This window comes from Ruditapes philippinarum, unplaced genomic scaffold (assembly GCF_026571515.1).
Source record: "Ruditapes philippinarum isolate M1 unplaced genomic scaffold, ASM2657151v2 ctg7698_1_1_1_1, whole genome shotgun sequence".
NCBI lineage: Eukaryota > Metazoa > Mollusca > Bivalvia > Venerida > Veneridae > Ruditapes > Ruditapes philippinarum.
In genome coordinates, this window is record NW_026854050.1 from 73,493 (window position 1) to 93,372 (window position 19,880).

General features: G+C 30.3%; 1 protein-coding gene across 4 annotated transcripts; it reads right to left on the minus strand.

Annotated features, from left to right (window-relative positions):
- Nucleotides 1-2,218: 2,218 nt before the first annotated feature.
- LOC132738812 (elongation of very long chain fatty acids protein 4-like) lies at nt 2,219-19,874 on the minus strand. Of its 4 annotated transcripts, none has more exons than XM_060726415.1 (8): nt 19,730-19,874; nt 13,666-13,754; nt 13,217-13,407; nt 12,209-12,289; nt 11,642-11,813; nt 10,900-11,027; nt 7,073-7,234; nt 2,219-6,606 (listed from the first exon to the last, which is right to left on the minus strand). In XM_060726415.1, the coding sequence occupies exons 2-8, from the start codon at nt 13,730-13,732 to the stop codon at nt 6,523-6,525; spliced, it is 885 nt and encodes a 294-aa protein (XP_060582398.1). In that variant the 5' UTR covers nt 13,733-13,754; nt 19,730-19,874; the 3' UTR covers nt 2,219-6,522. The 4 variants fall into 4 exon arrangements, with proteins under 4 accessions (XP_060582398.1, XP_060582395.1, XP_060582396.1 ...); XM_060726412.1 differs by lacking the exon at nt 7,073-7,234 and adding an exon at nt 7,290-7,454 and having other exon boundaries at nt 19,730-19,873; XM_060726413.1 differs by lacking the exons at nt 7,073-7,234; nt 19,730-19,874 and adding exons at nt 7,290-7,454; nt 19,423-19,575.
- Nucleotides 19,875-19,880: the final 6 nt, after the last annotated feature.

The window sequence follows — 19,880 nt, forward strand, 5'->3', positions numbered from 1 at the left end:
TAACTTAACCTGTAACCTGCCAAATTTGTGTAGAGTTAACCAGTAACCTGCCAAATTTGTGTAGAGTTAACCTGTAACCTGCCAAGTTTGTGTACAGTTAACAACTTGTAACATGCCAAATTTGTGTAGAGTTGACCTGTGGCTTGCCAAGTTTGTGTAGATGGCACCTGTAACCTGCCAAATTTGTGTAGTTAATCAGTAACCTGCTGAATTTATTAGAGGTAACCAGTTACCTGCTGGATTTGTGAAGAGTTAACCAGTTACCAAGCAATGTTGTATAAAAACAACTTTTAGCCTGCTAAATTTATGTAAAGTTTACTCATTACCTGCTGAGTATGTTGAGTTAACCTGTAATCTGTTGAATTTCTGTTATGGATTTGCCCTGCTTTGAATTTGGAACAGTTCATTTGGAGTTTAAGGGATGCTGCATGAAGGTCTATACTGGTGGCAAAGACTTAATATGAATAAAAAGCTGATGTACAGGTCTGTAACAGGCTCTAAACTGTTAAGTTGTGTAATTTTAGATGGGTGGGTTGGGGGCCTCAGAATACTGTACCGCGGTTTCTACCGACTGAGCTATCCAGCTGCTAACACACTACATACCCTAATTAGTGAACAATTCAAAACGTATTAATGGCTGTGATTTTAAGTAAATTCTAAGACCAAAATAGACGACTCAGAGGAATTTATTGTCAGCAATTACTTCTTTGAAAAGAATATACCTCTTTGTATAAATCAGATCATAATGTTGACATTTAGCTCACAAGAAGTATTTATTGCTGACAATAAATTCCTCTGAGTCGTCTATTTTGGTCTTAGAATTTACTTAAAATCACAGCCATTCATACGTTTTGAATTGTTCACAAATTAGGAAGTGTGCAGAGCTGCATTACTGGTACTGGTACTGCAGTGTATACTGCAGCGATTTTGCAAGTACTGGTACTGATACTGAATTACTCTTACAAAATTTTGCTACTACTGGTACTGGTACTGCATTACTGTCTTAAAAAGTGGTACTGCTACTGCATTACTAGGCAGTACTTTTGGTTTTGATAAAAAAAAGCATCAATTTTTCTCAAGAAATAAAGCTGTAAATTACATTATTTTATTTTTGTGAAAAAGTAAGTTATCAAATCTATAGATAATTTGCTACAATATTCCTTCAAATGATAACATAGTATTCATCATAAAAAAAGCACCAAATACTTTAAGTAAAAATTAAATTGAGATAAACAGACTCAATAACTATTTACCCTAAAATATCCTTATTAAAATCTTTTATATTACCTTGTATTTACTAGTAAAAGAGCAAAATAATCACTAATTAATTGCTTCTATTCTAAATAATCCTATTTCAAGTGATATTGTTAGCACCATAAAAATTGTTATTTACTTTCACTTTGGTATAAATTGAACAGAGGTGTGAAAGACAACATAAGACTGTTGTGTTTTAAATGAAAGATGATTGCATTGTGTTACAGTTGACTGGTTACTAAACAATAAGATATGACATAAATATATGTTGTAAATATTGTTTGTAAAAAGTATGTTAAAACTATAAAGTTGTAAAAATGTTATGTTAACTTTAAAGTAAATTATGATTTTATTTCTTTGCTGAATAATATTTGCAATTATTTGTTTGACACTGTATTTATTCAAATTTTGATGAATATATAAAAGTAATGGTACTGCTACTTAATTACTTCACCAAAACAAGTACTGGTACTGCAGTACCGAGCTAAAATCTAGTACTGGTACTGGTAATGGTACTGCATAATTTGCCAAGTACTGGTACTGGTACTTAAGTACTACACCCTTAGTACTGATGCAGCTCTGGTAGTGTGTAAGCAGCTGGATAGCTCAGTCGGTAGAAACTTATAGTAATTATTACTAGTCGTTTGATGTCAACATTATCAGACAACACAATTAGGAATGAACCAAATCTGTCATCGGGTAACCTTTTCATTACTTTTACAATCCTTGCACAATAGTTAGATAAACCAGGGGCCGCAAAATCAATTGTTCAATTTGCCCTGGGTAAACAGCCTGAGTACGACAAGTCAAATTTTACCAGAATTTACTTTTTTTTAAAAATGCGGACAAGTAAGAATTAAATCAGATAAAACATACATGTACAAGTAAGTCGAGATCAGATTTTGCCGGCCCTGTAAATATATATATAGTGTTCTTCGGATAAATAAAAGACACCAAGACAGTGTACAATTTACTTTTCTTCTCTCTTTATTTTTCACTAAAAAACTATAAAGTGAATGGAATGGTATCAGTGTGACACATAAGATATACATGTATAATTGCCCAGCCAGACTGGCCTATCAGCATGAATTTATGAGAAATAAATTCTTTTACTTTAGAAAAACGTGTTTAAGCTAGTCAGACAAGTTATATGAATGACTGAAACTATAAGTAGGTTACACTTTGATGTTGCAGGTTTTTACGGTACATATGATTTTCATAAATTTTAAGTATCTATAGTTAACTTGGATGAGTGTAGATGGATAATATCGCAACCACACTAGATATATTAAATGGACTCATCCATACAATGTATTTCAATCTGGACAAAACCATTCATCATTTTTAGAGAAATTTTCAAAATATAAAGTTCTGACTGAATAGAGAACAGTGCAGACCATGATCAGACGAAATGAGTGTGCTGAAATTGGTCAGCACTGGTTGTATGGGTAATTTTTGTTGCTGCCAAAGTGTTAAAGAAGCACGCCTCCAGATTCCTGCTAATTTTCATGAAAATTTTGAAAAATGTATTAAAAAGTAAAATATTGTGAAACCAACAAAGAAAATAATATGTGCATTTCAAACAGCACTAACAACCCATGTAAATTACCAAAAAGAGGTCAAAATATGCAAAATTAGCCCATACTGCGTTAGTATCGCAGTAGAAATATGGTGAAAATTACTGAAAAATCGGCCATTTATCGCAAATAACATGGAAATTATTACTTTTATCTTCAGTCTTTTTACTTTTCATAAAACCTCAATACATTTTTTCTCAAGTTTGATTTTCTTGAAATATTTTGGTTCATCTGGAGGCATAACAACTTAAGCATCAAAATGATGGAATTGATAAATAATCTTTGAATTACAGGTAAGAATGGATGATAACTCACACATTTAAAGGTAATTTGGTTTAAATTACTAAATTATCTGAATGGTAACACCCACTTAAACATTCAATAGGGGTTTTATGGAATGGTAATCACTGGACATCATTTATAAAAAGGAAATTTCAAAAAAGAATATATTTTATTTACATGAAAATATCATTAAAAAAAATATACAAAAGTAGAAAATAATGGATAATATACATATGATGTAAATTGATCATTTTGAATAATTATATGATTATTATAACTATATAATTTATCAAATAACAAAACAATATAACTATATTAAGATTTTATCAAAATAACTTAAGCAGTAACAAAATCAGCAAGTTCAAAATAGTATAAATATGATAAAAATAATTCATCACAAAATTAATATAAATATAAATAATAAAAGTTTTTAGACACTATAAAATATTTCATTTTGTAATATACCTGTAAATACTGGATGTATCACATACACACAAATATGACTACAATATGAAAATCCTTATGTGTAAGAGGGTATGAAATTCAGGTGTAATGTCTACACTTATAAGTTATCCACGTACTGTTCAGAAAATAATTTAGCCGTGTCATGACAAAACAAACATAATGGGTTTGCGACCAGCATGGATCCAGTCCAGCCTGCGCAATCTGATCAGGATCCATGCTGTTCGCTTACAAACCCTATTACAAGTAGAGAACAGCATGGGTCCTGATCAGACTGCGCGGATGTGCAGGCTGGTCTGGATCCATGCTGGTCGCAAACGCACTATGTTGGTTTTGTCGCGGCTCATTTGTCTTTATTAGAACACTTGCAGTCCAGAGATAGTAACTTTAACAATTCTTAATATGCAATTGTTTATAATCACTGCAAAATCAATAATAAAAATCATAGTTTTCTAACATAACATAGTGCCATTTCATTCATTTCCTTTTTCATTCAAACTACATGTATGCAAATATCAGAATATAAAATTCCAATAAAAAATTAATATAGTTTTAAATATACTTAACAATCTGATGGTCATATAAGAGTTGTAGACAAAACCACGCTCATTAGTCACCGTAGTCCAATAACTGGTTAACTTCTAGTAAATTTTGAAGGACTTAACCCGTTACTGCACTAAGGCAACATTTTTACATTCTTGAATATCTAAACAATTCAGTGAAATTATCAAAAATATCAAATACTTACTACTGCACTAATAACTATAGTTTCAGACCTATGCCATCTTGTACGACCTTGATGTCTGACCTGACTATATACTGTTTGATGCTCAGAATAAACATTGTTAACCCTTAACCCCCTGAATTTCTTAAATGAACTTGTCCAGTTTCCATTTTTTGGAACTGTCAATTATCAATTTGGGTATATCAGGATAAAAATTTAAAGTAAGTCAGCCAACAGAATAGAGTCTGGTCAGACTGCCTGGATCTGCAGGCTGGCCTGGCTCTATTCTGGTGGCAAAAGTTAAATCATTTTTAGATCCGGAAGGTAAAGGGTTAGATTGAATTCCCTGAAATTACTAATGGACTGTTCCAAATTCAAAGCAGGAAAAGTCCATTTCACAAAATCAGGTTATATTTTCACCCCAAAAAAAATAATTTAAAAAATATATATATCAGACTTTCATCAAAGTTAACAAAAATTGCAGGTTCAAAGTTTGAGCAATATTGAAAATATACAAAATATAACTGGCTATTACAATACAATATCTAAAAAATATTCAACATTTTCCTATGATTGTATTCTAATATTGCCCATGTGTAATTGCATATCTGTTTCACAGAATAATTATAACGTAACTATCACACGCTCACAATGAATAAAAAATGAAATGATTTTCATAAAAAAAAAAAAAAAAAAAAAAAAAAAAAGAAAAAAAATGAAAAAAAAAAAATATATATATATATATAATACATAATTTATGCATCATCACTAGACTGTAATCTTTTAAATTGTCATGGCTTCAGAATGAACAATGTTTTAATGGGGACGGAAAATAAATCTGTGGATTTCGGCGATAGGTGACCAAATAGCAAAAATGGATTTCTACAATACACAACAAAATAGGAGATATAATTATAATTACTGGTATATAAAATTTTAATGATTTTAGTGAAAAAAAAAAAAATTCAGATTTAAATGAAAGCTATAAAAAATTCTTTCACAAATAACAATAAATTTATTGAAAAAAAAGTACAAAATAGTATATCAGATCTTCTAAATGAAAAAAGATTCTTTTTCAGCAAAACACATGATTTGTAAGTCTTTTTCATTATATAAACTAATTAACCGAGAGCTTATAACATGTATAGCAAACCAAAAACAATAAAAACTTTCAAATTCAGAATATTTTACATTTTTACAAATCTGAAATTTTGCAATCATTTTCTTTATTGACAAAGATCTGTAGATGTGTTTTAAAGTAAAATCTCTTATCACAGACCACCTCTGAACAGAGACCATAGACAAGGTCGAAGGTTATAAAGAAATTCTCTAAGATTAACCTCAGATCTCAGGCATTTGATTGGTCAGAAACCGTCACAGAATGTTCACTGACCAATGAAAATCCTGAGATTTGAGACAGAACTCAGAAAAAAAGTTAAATAATCTTGAGGCCGGCTTTTTGTTTCTAATTTTAGAATTTGTTAACCTGTGAACCAGGCCACTTTTTTGACTCTTTAAACCATGTGTTAAATTTATAACCTGTGAATACAGGTAACCTGTTGTCAAAGACCATTAAATTGTTCATAAAGTTCAGCATGTATAAAGTTGTACAGTAAAATGATCCAAGAAATATTTCGTTATCTTATTGCAGTAACAGGTTTTACTGCTTATATACTAGTATTTTAAAGTGACATCATCCTAATTCTTGTAAAATGTCATGCACGTAAAATGCACAAAACAAAAAACAAAAAATTCCTTTAAAAGAAATTTTAAAAAAAAATCTTAACTCGGAACACATAAAATATACTAACTACATCGCAGACATTTGACGAGATAGCATCAGCTTCAGCCGGCACTATAGGCCAATGCTGTTATGATTGAGCCGTGTCACGACAAAACCAACATAATGGGTTTGCGACCAGCATGGATCCAGACCAGCCTGCGCATCCGCGCAGTCTGATCAGGATCCATGCTGTTTGCTTACAAACCCTATAACAAGTAGAGAAACTGAAAGCGAACAGCATGGATCCTGATCAGACTGCGCAGATGCGCAGGCTGGTCTGGATCCATGCTGGTCGCAAACCCATTATGTTGGTTTTGTCGTGACTCGGCTCAAAAAATGAAAGTCCTGACAAATACCGGTATAAAGTCATTCTGAAGAGTATTGCGCCCTTAACTTAGTTTGTTACGTTAACGAGACATATCTGAACTAATGAGGATAATTCACTTTTTCTTTTTACTTTCTGTGTGCCCGTTTGAAACTCCATTTGCAACTTCTCCTTTTTTCTTCTCTTCCACTTCTTTAACCTATAATAAATAATCACAAAATATTTAAAGGCTTAAAACGTCAATAAATATGTCAGAGATAAAAATTTAGATAAATTTGTCTGAAAAAAAATATAGTTAAAAGTTTCTATAGTTTTTTTATTGCATAAATCACATCGCAGGAGTGTAATAAAGCCCTTTAATAAAAACACTAGTGTGATGACAATTTGATGTGACACATCATTTGTGTTATATACAAACATAGTGCAAAAGCATGCTTATGTTTGCATTACACTAAAGGAGCCTCAGTGAAATTAAACTGTTTTTTTTTTTTGAAAACAAAGACTTAACCAAAGTGTGATGCAAAAGCTGACACCTTGGTGAGTACATAACTACATTAAGTCAAAATAACGATACATAAACATTTCAAATAATATTCAGCTGAACATGCTTTTAAAATGATACAATTGATGATAAAAAAAAAGCGTTTGCAATGATAAAAATATACCTTTCTTCGATGAGATTTGATATAAGCTTGAAAATAGAAGTTGAGAAATAAGGCTAGAATGGTGGATGCATAAAACACCACGGCGTATTGCATCCATAATGGAAACTCGCAACTCAGCACTAACGATTGTACGGCGTGAATAATTCCAATGTTGAACTGAATCTAAAAATAACAAAAGAAAAAAAAAAGGAACGTAACAATAGCAGTGCAATATTACCTTAGTTGTATTTGGTTTCTTTATATAAGCTTGAATATAGAAGTTTAAGAAAAGGGTGATTATCGTAACACCGTACACGAGGGACGTCCACAGCATCCATCTTGGATAATCACATTCAATAATAATGCCCTGTAGACCATACACCATACCAGCGAAAAATTGGATCTGTGGACAAAAACAAACAGGCCGTCATTAAAACACTTAACAATACATGCAATCAGTCTGTGAAATGGAACGGTGGCAGGCAAATGACTTTGATGAAAAAAATGCGAAACAAGTGAAAATGAAATTGGTAGGTGAAATTTTGTTTCTATGTTTCTTACGGTTCAACACTAATTTGTAGCAATTTTTCAAACAAATCCTTCATGGCGGGTAAATGAGAGCATAACTGGGTTTTGTACCAATACTATTTTTTTATATAAGATAAGATAGATAGATAAGCTTGACCTCTGACTATCTTTAATATGACCTTGACCTTTGACTATCTAATATAACATGACCTTGGTCATTGACTAATATTACATTGACATTTGACTTTTTCTAATGAGCTTGACCCTTGAATATTATATAAGCTTGACCTTTGATTAATAATGCATGAACATGACCTTTAATAATCTAATATAAGCATATGACGTAGACCTTTGACCATCAAATTTAAGCTTGACCTTAGAGTTACAAATACACAAACAGTGCCTTTACAAGGCATGCCATTTAAATAATGTAAACATTTATAGTTATTTTGTTCATTGAAAATCATGCTCCAGAAAATCATGCATAACTGATTGATTATCTTATTGTAAATATCTAAGAAATAGTACACATCACTGAGGGCGTCATAGCATTATGGTGATCAAACAATTAACCAGTCCTGCATATATTCAACAGACCGAAGCCAAAGGCTGAGGTCCATTCCATGTTTTGGAGTGAAATGGAAGTCACTATAAAGCTATCAGGTCCAAATTTTTGTGATCTATTTCTTCTATTTTAACGCACTTTCTAAGAACAGTTTGTAGAGTTGTAAATCATATTGTTTTAATTGCAAAATTTCTCCTAAAAAGTATTGAAAATTGCTGGCAGACGGCTTATATCCTGTGTATTTTTGTAAAAAAGCATCGCTGTCAATAGCCATTAAATTTTAGCAATCCGAGAAAAATATAATAGGACCCGCTCATGTGGTAACTATAACTTTTTGTCGGACCACTGACGTCATTGGGAATATCATACTATTAAAAGGCCCGTTGACACTTTTGTCAATATGGAAGGAACGTATTCATGTAAGGTATAATATATATTGATTAAGAAAATGATCTTAACAGAATGAAAAAATTCAAATGAAAAAAAAGCAAAACAATTGGTCCTAGCATTAAGACTGCATGTATTCGAAATGCACTGTTCCTTTTCATATGTCTGCTGAGTTAAAGTTTATGTTTTCTTAGCATTACAATATCATTGTATGAAATTTATAATGTGCAGTTTTTTATATAAACTTTCAACTATAGATGTAGCATTATTTTTATAGGGTATATGGTAGGTAAAGATTTGGGTTATTTCTTATCAGATTATCTCAAAGGCATCCTATATGACAAATGAATGTATCCATGCCACCAGTGCAGACCAAGATCAGCCAGCACTGTGATCTTTGTCATATCAAAATCAGTGATCATGATCTGTACTAGTAACCAGTACTTATTTCCCCCTAAAAATAATAATGGTTTTGTCCAAATTGAAAGATGGACAAGTCCATTTTAAATATTAAGTAAGCTAAGGGTTATAAACCTAATCCAAATATTTTCTACAAATTCTAATATGTCTAATTGTCAAAAAAAACTTTTGCAATTTTTTACTGTATAAATTCTGTATTTTCTTATAAAAACACAGAGCTCCATGTGATCACACTATTTTTGGAGCATAAATTGAGACAGATATATGTATATCTAAAGTGATGATTAAAATTAGTTACTGCTAATTCCATGTTTGAAAAATTTACCAGTAGCAAGGCCTCATTCTATAATTGCATGTATATACTTCATAATTTGTTGGGATTTTTTTTTATTTAAATTTAATTTAAACGGCCTTCAGCTTTAATTTTTTGTTGAAAAAACAATTCTGTGTTATTTCAAACTAAGTATTTCAATAATTCTATCTTGGAAAAGTCCATCATATCACTATTAAGCCTTCTTCAAAAACTGTGGCCTGAGAGCTATTTATAATTCAACAAGGATGTTCATTTCTAAATATAGAAGATCGCAAAATTAAATACGTTCTCTTTACGAATTTACATATAGAGAGTTGACCAATAAATAAGATGTATCAAGAGGTTTCCTAATTGTTTTCCACCTTAATCCTTTTGATTTGACAATTAAATGAAGCAATTTATCTAAAAATAACATATTTAACCATTAGAAAAACTGAAGGCTTTAAAAATTAGTTTCTGCTTATTCCAGGTTTGAAAAAAATAGACCAATGGCAAGGCTTTATTCTGTAACTACATGATGTTCATAAGATCATAATAATTCTATTTTAAATATTCAAGCTGGAATATGTTGTGTTATATTAAAGCATTTACATTTTACCGCAGCTGTTTACCCTAAACTGTGTATTATATATATTTATATAGACTGATTACATGTTTTGTTAAAGTGTGATTAACTCTCTTTGCTCTTGGGGCTGTTTACCAAATCTGAAACAAATTTAGTCTTAACAGCAAAAGCATTTTGTTATTGAAATAATTTTGTCTACATGCACATAATACTAAAGCATATTCATCCAATTAAAGCTCCATTTAATGAAAAAATTGCAATTATTGTTAAAGCATTTATGCTATTTTTTTTTTCCAATATTAATTATATAATGTTTTCCAATTACCACAATATAGGGACATTTTACCAAAAAATAGGGTTTTCATACAGTCATGTCTATACAAACTTTTTGAGTAAAAAATGAAAGAAACGCATGATTTTAACCCGAAGTTTCAAATGTTAGTGTGAACACTGATGACTCATTACTATCACTGATGTGAAGATTTTTTTGTCCGATTTTTTTTTTTTTGGACGAGGGTTTAGAGCAATGACACGGCTAAGGTACGAGAATTTTATATCAACACAAACCCTCTGTACTAAAAGTAACTAAAAACTTTTCCACACAGTGAACTTGGAACAGTAATGGAGAAAGACTACCAATAGACATGTTGTCATCTACAAAACCACCACACAAAAGACATATACCTTACGTAAGATGTAAATTAACAAATCTGAGGTCCACAGATCGTAACTTCCGCAATTAAGCTAAGCAATATGGCTTGAAATAAATAATATGGCTAAAAATCAATTTTGCATTAAGCTATATACAATTATTTTCCTTACATGCTGTTAAATTACAGTATAAATTAATAGCATAAACCTGTAACCTGCTTTAACTAAAAGTTGAATGGTATTTGTCACGAGTGTAGAGCCGTGCCAGGCTGCATCCCTGTGCAGTCCAACCTAGCTCAAAATTTGATACTGAAATCCCTCAAACTTTGAATGGACTGTTCCAAATTCAAAGCAGGGTGAATCCATTTTATAGATTTAGCAGGTTTCAGGTTTAATAAGCTGTACAGTGGTGAACATACCAGTTGAATAATGGTCAGGTATCGTTTCCACCAGAGGTATTTTTGGTATTGTGGTCCAAGGGCAGCAATTCCGTAGTATGTGTACATGATCACATGAATGAACGAATTAACCATGGCACCGAAGAATGCTGTAAAAAGAAAAATGGAAAATTAAAATTATAAAACAAATCAACCACATCTAAAATATTCAGAAGTGTTTTATAAATTTTCTTCAAAGAAGAAAAACCAAGGATTTCACTTCAAATGGCCAACAGTGACCCACTCAATTTGGTAAATCACTTTTAACTTTCACTTGAGCTTTAACGAGATTTTTATAACTCAAATGCATCAAATTGATATATAAACTTACAGTTTGCCAATGAAATCGCTCTATTTAGTTTAAATTTTGCCAAAATATAACCATTCAGTGCTGTAACTCAACTGTATGTATTAAATCTATATGTTAAATGAGCAAAAATGAGCAAATGCACTCGATTTGAATGGGCGGGGCTAACTGTAAATTGGTTATAGGTTATATACAACAGAGTTTTAGGAAACTAATTTTCTTAAAACTCTGTATATAACCTATAACCTTTACTTAAACTACCCACAAAGTCCGTAGATAAAGCAAAAGGAGGCTTTCAGTCAAAGGCTCAAGAAACCTCCATCAGCCAACTTAGTTCTATAAAAAAAAATTTTCTTACTTCAAAATTACTATAGTTTATCAAGACTTGACCTATACAACTGATCAATCGTAACTTACACTGGCCACCAGCTACCCACTTTACTCCCATCCACCATATTGGGAACATCGTGGCGTGATGATAAACGTGTAAAAAGCTAACTTGGTTATTCTTTTTACGTAATACAAAAAACACTGTGTCCAACATTTCTATACATTTTGAGAAATAAAACCACCAGAGTGCCTTTGCAATCTGAAAAAGACAAAAAAATAACATTTATTTAGCCATTAACAAATCAAATTTATGCAATTGGTTAAACCTGCTTTAAGTTTGAGTCTGTTCAATAAGAATTCAGCAGCAACCAAGGTAAAGTAAAGGTGTACTAGCTCTAGTCTTTTACTGACTTTACTCTTAAATATAAAATGCACAGCACATCAAAATTTAAAGTGTTGCACACTTGATTTTATATATAATTATCCTCAGATGAAGGTTCGATAAAACTGAAACCGGTTTGAAAATAAATAACCTAAACCAGCTCTGGTGTTGACGTGTTGTACTTCTTCATTTTCTTCTTATTTTGATATCATTAACCTGTTCATAGATCATACTTCTATAAAATTATATGTATGTATATATTGTATACTCACTCTAACTTCATAAGGATTGTCAGAATAATCAACAGTCTGACAGGAATAGCTGTACCCTACCATTGTCGTGTTATATAATAGCTGAAATAAAACATACAAACAAGCTGTATATTTGTATAAATGCAATAGGATTTATTAACTCAATACAGGACTGGTGCTGTACTTCTAGATGCTTGCAGAAATCATGATCACAAAATACCGAATATCATTTTTTAGCCATTTCTTACATTTTTCTTTCATTATCATACATAAATCCTTGTGAATTGATGAATTAGACATTTTAAAGTTCATTCTGTTGGGTGAAAAGATATTAGCATTCAACCGCCTTGTCCGGTATATACCGGAATACGGTATTTAGTGTGGTGCTCAAATCCTTTTTTAGTCTCACACAATGGAATATCTGGTGATTTCAATGCAAATTTAGGACCCCAGTCTAATATAAGTGTCAGACCTATAGGCAGGTAAAAATAATCATCAAGGGAAGTAACTTTACTGAGACAGAAATATTTGTTTTGTGCAAGTTTTGTCCCTTCCAATATATAAAACTTCTATTGCATTTGGGATAAATCCAGTCTGTAATTAACAAATAAAATAACTGACAAAGATTCCAATGAAACACATTTTTCTGTATAAAAAAAATATACATTTTATTATGACAACCCATAAACTAGACAGTGATTTTTTCCCCAGTTTATTTCTTTAAAAAAACAACACCAAACATGCCTGTCATATATCAATAGCTTTTGAAAATTGGAAAAAAATAAGAATTTTTTTCATCAACAATGAGTTTAAAGTACTCTTGTAAAAGTTTAAGTTAATCTTAAAATTCATTTACCACCCTGACGCTTTGATGGAGGTATCACAAAGAATAGTTGGGAAAAATCCTCAGTTTTTGGGAAATTTTCTAAATTGGGAAGATTTCTAAATTAATTCAGACCTATTTTATGCACAGAAATAACTCTGCTCATTATAAAATTGAAAGTCTAAAAATAGAAATATTGAGTTTACCTGCGAACATATATGAAAGTTGATGGCTATACAAACAAAGTTATAAATAACTATAGGCCACTTCAGTCTATATGGTTCCCTGTTCTCCATGAACTTTGGCCCGATCTTTGTTACGAAGATGACATATATGGCTGTAATGATGAGCGTCGGAGCGTAACCTTGCATGAGAAACCAGTCCTCCACTCGCTTGTCTGAAATAAAAAAAAAATATTTTTGATAAATCATGTCAAAAAGTTATTATTTTGAGCAGTAACTTGTCTGTAATACTAATAGATTCGATAAAAGACATTCTAATGTAGATAAAAGAAAGGTAATCATCATTTTTGTTTGGAAAAAAAAACTGGTTTGAGGGGCGAAAAATCATCTTTAGTAAATTTTTTTATGATATTTTCTGGTCATGGGACAAATAGAGTGTGAGGAATAAAACATGTATAAATAAAGACACAAACCTGACACTGAGAGAGCCCATGTGTAGAACTCATTAAAGTGGTTCACTTTATCCACAATTAAATCCATGACTGCACCACTCTGTCTTGTCCTGAAAATACAACAAAACACTTGTTAAAAGTTGAATTGTCAAAAAAAAACCTGAAAACCCAAAATTTAGCATTTTTTTCCCCATCAGGTTTTTAGTTGGAAAAAGACGTTTTTTAAGGAATACCCAAAACCTTAAATTGATTGTGGGAATAGACCTTAAAACTGCCATCTATAGATGCGAATTTAATTAATTAATTGAATTTGAAAATTTATTTTATTAAACATTCATGTATTCTTTAAATGCAAATCTAAATCTTCATGTTTTTGAGGGTTTTTATTTTCTTCTTCAAAGTGGCCTTCAGTTTTTATTGTCTGATGGAAAAAAAATTCTGTGTTGTTTCAAACTAAGTATTTCAGTAACTCTATCTTTTTAGAAAGGTGTATCATATCACTGTTAAGCCTTCTTCAACATAGCGTCTCAAGAGTTATTTATAATGCGTCAAAGACATTCGTTTCTAAAAATAGAAGATCAGAAAAACGAGTTTACTGATGTTAATAATTTATAGAGAGCAGACAAGTAGATCGAGGGATTTCCTTATTGCTTATATATTTTATCGTTGGCAAATTTCATTTTCCTCCTAGATTCTTTTGATTTTACAATGATATGAAATGATCTATCTAAAAATAACATATCTAAAGCTGAAGGTTTCTTTAAAATTGATTTAAGTAACATTAAATTTTTGTATTGCAATAAGAAAATTCTTTTTGAAATGTACATGTATTCTGATATTAAATTTGAATCTATTAAAATCATGACCACACAATTTAACTTGAACACTTAATATACTTTTAAGTAGGTATTATAATATCTTTTCTAATGATTATTTAAACATCTTTTACAAATAGTTCAATCAAATTCTATAGATCTATAGAAATTTTATATAAAAGGCACAATGAAAAGATCTTTTTTTTTATCCTATTTTTTTAAATTGAAAATTTTCCGATTTATAGTTATTCTTAAGACTTCCAAGCAGAAAACTTTCTTTGTTGAAGAAAATCCATATCATTATATTATTTTATAAATTTTAATATATTTTATCAATATCACACTTTACAAAAACAAACTTACAAAATGATCGTTATGAACGTTTAGTGAGACTTTATAAGTTTATTGAATTATTTTATGTATGGCCGAGCTTAAGTTTTTGATTTATTGATACTGTGACAGTGTGACTTAAAGTGGACTGGGCTACAATTGGCATTTTTTTCATAAGTGGACTGGTTTACAATGAGCAATGTATTTTAGTAATTTTATCTTGGAAAAGTGCATCATATCACTGAAAGCCTTCTTCAAAACAGTAAATTAGAGGTTTATCATGATTTTATCATCAGCAAATTTCATTTTCTACCTAAATATAATACTAATTTGATTTGACAATTTATAAAATGATTTACCCAAAAATTAAAAAAAAGTTTAAGGCAGCTTTAAATGTGATAAGGGTTAATATTCAGAATGATTTATAATAATTTTGCAAATATCTTAAATCAAGGAAACATTATATTCAAATATTTACTGTAGGTCTTTTAAATTGCCTTATTGGTAATATTATGACACTAAGATAGAGCTGTCATCGATATCGACAATATCGATGTATCGTTGATATTTTTTTGCCGATCAATAATCGATACACATTTTAAAAAATCGATACTTTTCACTAATATATTAAATGTCTAGAAATTATACAATTCACCCAAAATATATACAGAAGCAGTTATTTATATCTAATGTTATGCTTTTGTTATATAGTGGAATTATTTCATAGCAATGGTGACAAAAAATATTGTCTGGAAAAAATCATGCAGTGGACAAGACACTGTACAGAACATGTTTTTGACTGAAATCATTGAAACAGGTATGAAAGTGAATGACAAACAAGTGAGTATAGGATATTATCGATATATCGGTGTATCGTTGATTTTAGTCACTTGATATCGATATATCGTTGATATGCTTTGCACTGAATCAATGACAGCTCTACACTAAGAATAAACTATATTTTAGTAGTTAGATCATATTAAGATATAAAACAAGCGGACTGTGATTAACTACGTGTATAATTTACAAGGAAGTTAATTCATTATAAACATGATAGTGTTGTATTATACAAATTTATGCTGAAAAATATTTTTTTGCAAAAAAAATCAAATTTTATACATAATTTACAATTTTTTGTGACTGACCATTAACTTTTTAAAATAAAAAAAATACCCTGTTTAAAAGAAAAAAATAACTTTTTAAAAGAAAAGAAAAACTTCTTAACAGAAAAAAAACTTTTTAAAAGACAAAATTTACATTTTCAAAGAAGAAATTTACTTTTTCAAAGAAGAAATTTACTTTTTAAAATAAAAAAATACTACTTTTTAAAAAGAAAAAAAATATCTCCATTAAATTCAAAATAAATTAATTTTTATCAATATTTTAAATAAATTTAACAATCAATAACAATTTTTACCTTTCTATAAAATTTAGTCCTTTCAACACTTTCACTGATGAACAAAAATATCCTTACTGCTTTTTAAATCTATGTCTAGAATGTTTTTATTTCAACATATATAAATATAGGTATATAAAATTTATTTATAACACATTATTAAGGACTGATTACATAACAATAATTGTCATGCTAAATTGTGATCGAACATGTTTTTGGGTTAAACTTTGTTTTTTTTGTCCCAATCAGACATGTTCAAACGCATACCTATATAATATTTGCCGACAATAAAAAGAATGACCCTGTTAAAATACAGTATAGAAATTAATCCCCCTGTTATATTTGTATTGCAGTGTCACAGTTTGCTGTACATGTATATACAGCATTAATTTAGACTTAACATATCAATATCAATGTGTATGCACTGTAGATAAATATCAATATCAAAAACAAGTAAGATTAAAAATCAATTACTTGTAACTGATAAAAAAATGAATGATTTGTAATAGATATAGATCACCCTTGTTAATATTTTACTTCCCTTTCAACGCACTCCAATCACATCCATTCATAAATTTATGAATATTTATTGTACAGATGAATTCAGGGTGAAGCAGCAAACTAAACAAACATGTGTTGGATTATGTTAGGGACCAGATACAGAATTTCATTAACAGTAAATTTATAATGCATATCCACGGGTGGCCATAATTCAATACTCTAAGTATTTTACAACTTGCTAGTTTGATACACTATATTTTATAATGATCCAAGAGTTCTATGATGAAGAAATTTGGCAGATACATTAAACTTACTTTGATGTCTAAAAATATCCAACTGTTTTCTTTCTTAATGAAAATTTGTTGAGACTTTCTGACAATAACACAGTAAGGGTGATGACTATAGGATGGGGACAAAAGGGCACCCAACCATTTAATATATCATTTTTGCCATTTATAGTTATAAGCGTTCTATGACCTGACCTACAGTGCACATTTAAACATTATTCATGATTTAGTCAATTTTATACATATATACTGGAAATATGTTAAAAATACATAACAGAAAATTTGAATTTTATAATTATTATTGACACATTAAAAATAATCACATTCAAATACCATCTCTTTAAATTATTAAATCTAAGGACTTTATCTGATTTAAGTTTAAAGGCCCACATAAAAAATTCATAACCAAATGTGAAAGACTTTACTTACTTACATGTATACCTATAGACTGTAATATTTGCTTTGCTTCGAAATCTCAAATAAATATTCTTGTAGCGGATTGTTTAGATAATATATGCTGGAAACCAATTTGTTATAATTGGATTTATTATTTATTAAATGTATGTGTCTATAAAAAACAAGATACCAGGTTACATAGGTTTATTATTTTTTTTTGTAAAATCTGGCTGAAAATTTGCCTCAACTTCAAGGGGAAGTAACTTAGCATCTAATGTATTACCTCCCTTTTACTTGACATTTCCTATGATACTTTGATATTTAATGTACTTATTCACATTATTATTGATCAATGATCGAAATATTACATATTTTAATGGTAATGTAATAAAATTAAAACACCAAATGTATATTCACTTGAACCAAACAATATTTCAACTTTAAATTACAAAGATAATACATTGCTTTTACTGGAAATCATCAAGCAAAGCCTGTTAATTTTTTTTAAAAAGTAAACAAAGCACCACTTATTCACATGGATATCTAAGAGGGAGAAAAAGGGGGAAAGAGGGGAACCAGGAAAAAGGGGCAGGGGAGAGGGAGGTGTTGGGCTGGGCTTGGTATGGTGCAATACATAATTATCCTAGGACAACATCTGAGTAAGTACTGGGCCCTTCAAAACAATTTGTGAGTAAATGCGTCCAAATACACATATAACCTAAATTTAACCAAATTATAAATTGGAACATTGAGTCATAATTTTCATGCCAAGTATTTTTCTCCAATAATAAACAACAATGCTACCTAGGAGGCCAAGGACTGACCTATTTAGAAAGTTTTTCTGGGGAAGTTTTTTCATTTAACAGTACAGGTATACTTAAGAATACAGCACTTCCTGGTATAAACACATGGAGTTAGTTTATACTGAAGTCATTGGTAACATGCCATAATTAGTAGGGACTATGAATTTTGGATAAAGGAAAAATCAAAATCCTTGCAAATAACCCTACCAGTACACTTATTGACATATCTGATTTTGGTGCCAAAACATAACCAACACCCTGGCCAGGGTTGGGAGTTTCCCATGTCCAGAGATAAGGGTTCAGGTTACTTAATATTCCATATTGATGATGCATTATACATGTACTAGGGATTTTTTTTTCATCAACAATTCCGGTATATTGATGGACTCTTCAGTGAAAACACATTACTTCCTTCCTGATATCTTACCTGATCAACAAATATTACAACAGTTTAAAATTAAGATTTGATGCCAAATTGTCTTATACTTGTTAATAAAACATAAAAATATGCAGAGGTATACTTCTACTGCTTTAAATACATAGAACTGATTTAATTAACAGGCCACTCTTAACTACTATGTATACATGTACATGAATAGACAATACAGGAGGATATACAATTGAAATGGTCCTTTAAAGAAGGATATGATGATAAAGTGCTTACTAATTTTGAGGTCATAATTTGTTTTCAATGTTAAAACAGAATTAAGTATTAAGTACATATGAATTTATCAGTGTCTAACTTTAGCTTTAAGTGTTAACCTGCTGAAGCCTTAATCATGATCATGTTAATGTGTATAATTAAGAGTCAGGCCTGAGCCTGCACATCCATGGGATGATGCAGTATCATCATGTGCAGCAGGTTCACCATGGCAGACTCTTGAATATAATAATGTTGCATGGCAACTCAATGTTTATTGAAAATTCATAAACTTTGAATAAACAGGTTCAAATACACAGGTAAACCAGACAAACACTTGTCAAAATCAAAGTATGATAGACTGATTGATGTACAAAGTTTAACATATCTAACTAAATTCTATGATACTAAATATCAAATATTGAAACAAAGATAAGTATAATATTTAATGTATAACTGGAAAATTTCTGCATGCATGCATGAATGTCATGGCATAACAACAATGACTGAATAAATTATTGCTGCACACTCAGCATATCATGTACATAGGTATAGCCTACATAAAATGTGTGTTGTATAAATCAAATAATTTAATACACAATATACATACTTGCAGCAAGCACTGTCTTTTTTCCAAATTATTTAATTAACAAATTTTAGATTGATTTAAGATCTATTCAATGCAGTATACGGTGATGCACATTTCATTTCCACAACAATTTAGGAGGATGAAATTTAACTACCGTACCGTATCAGTTACCGCATATATATTCAACTGACATACTTTAGGAAACCCCTTGGTACACGTGTGACAAAAATAGAATCATTTAAGTTAGGAGTCAGACTGGAAAAAAGTGATTTAGACATTAAATATCTTGAATGTTGCGAGTATAAATTGAAAAAAATATAAATCGTACCTTTTTTCTACCCAAATCTGCTCAAAATCCCAGACAACAAGTACAGAACCGTTCTGCTAATTACCGGTGTTTCCCGGGGCAACAAAACACAAATAAACATAGCCGGTGCGTCGAACCATTTCGAAACCAAAGGTCAAAATTTAATCTTTAT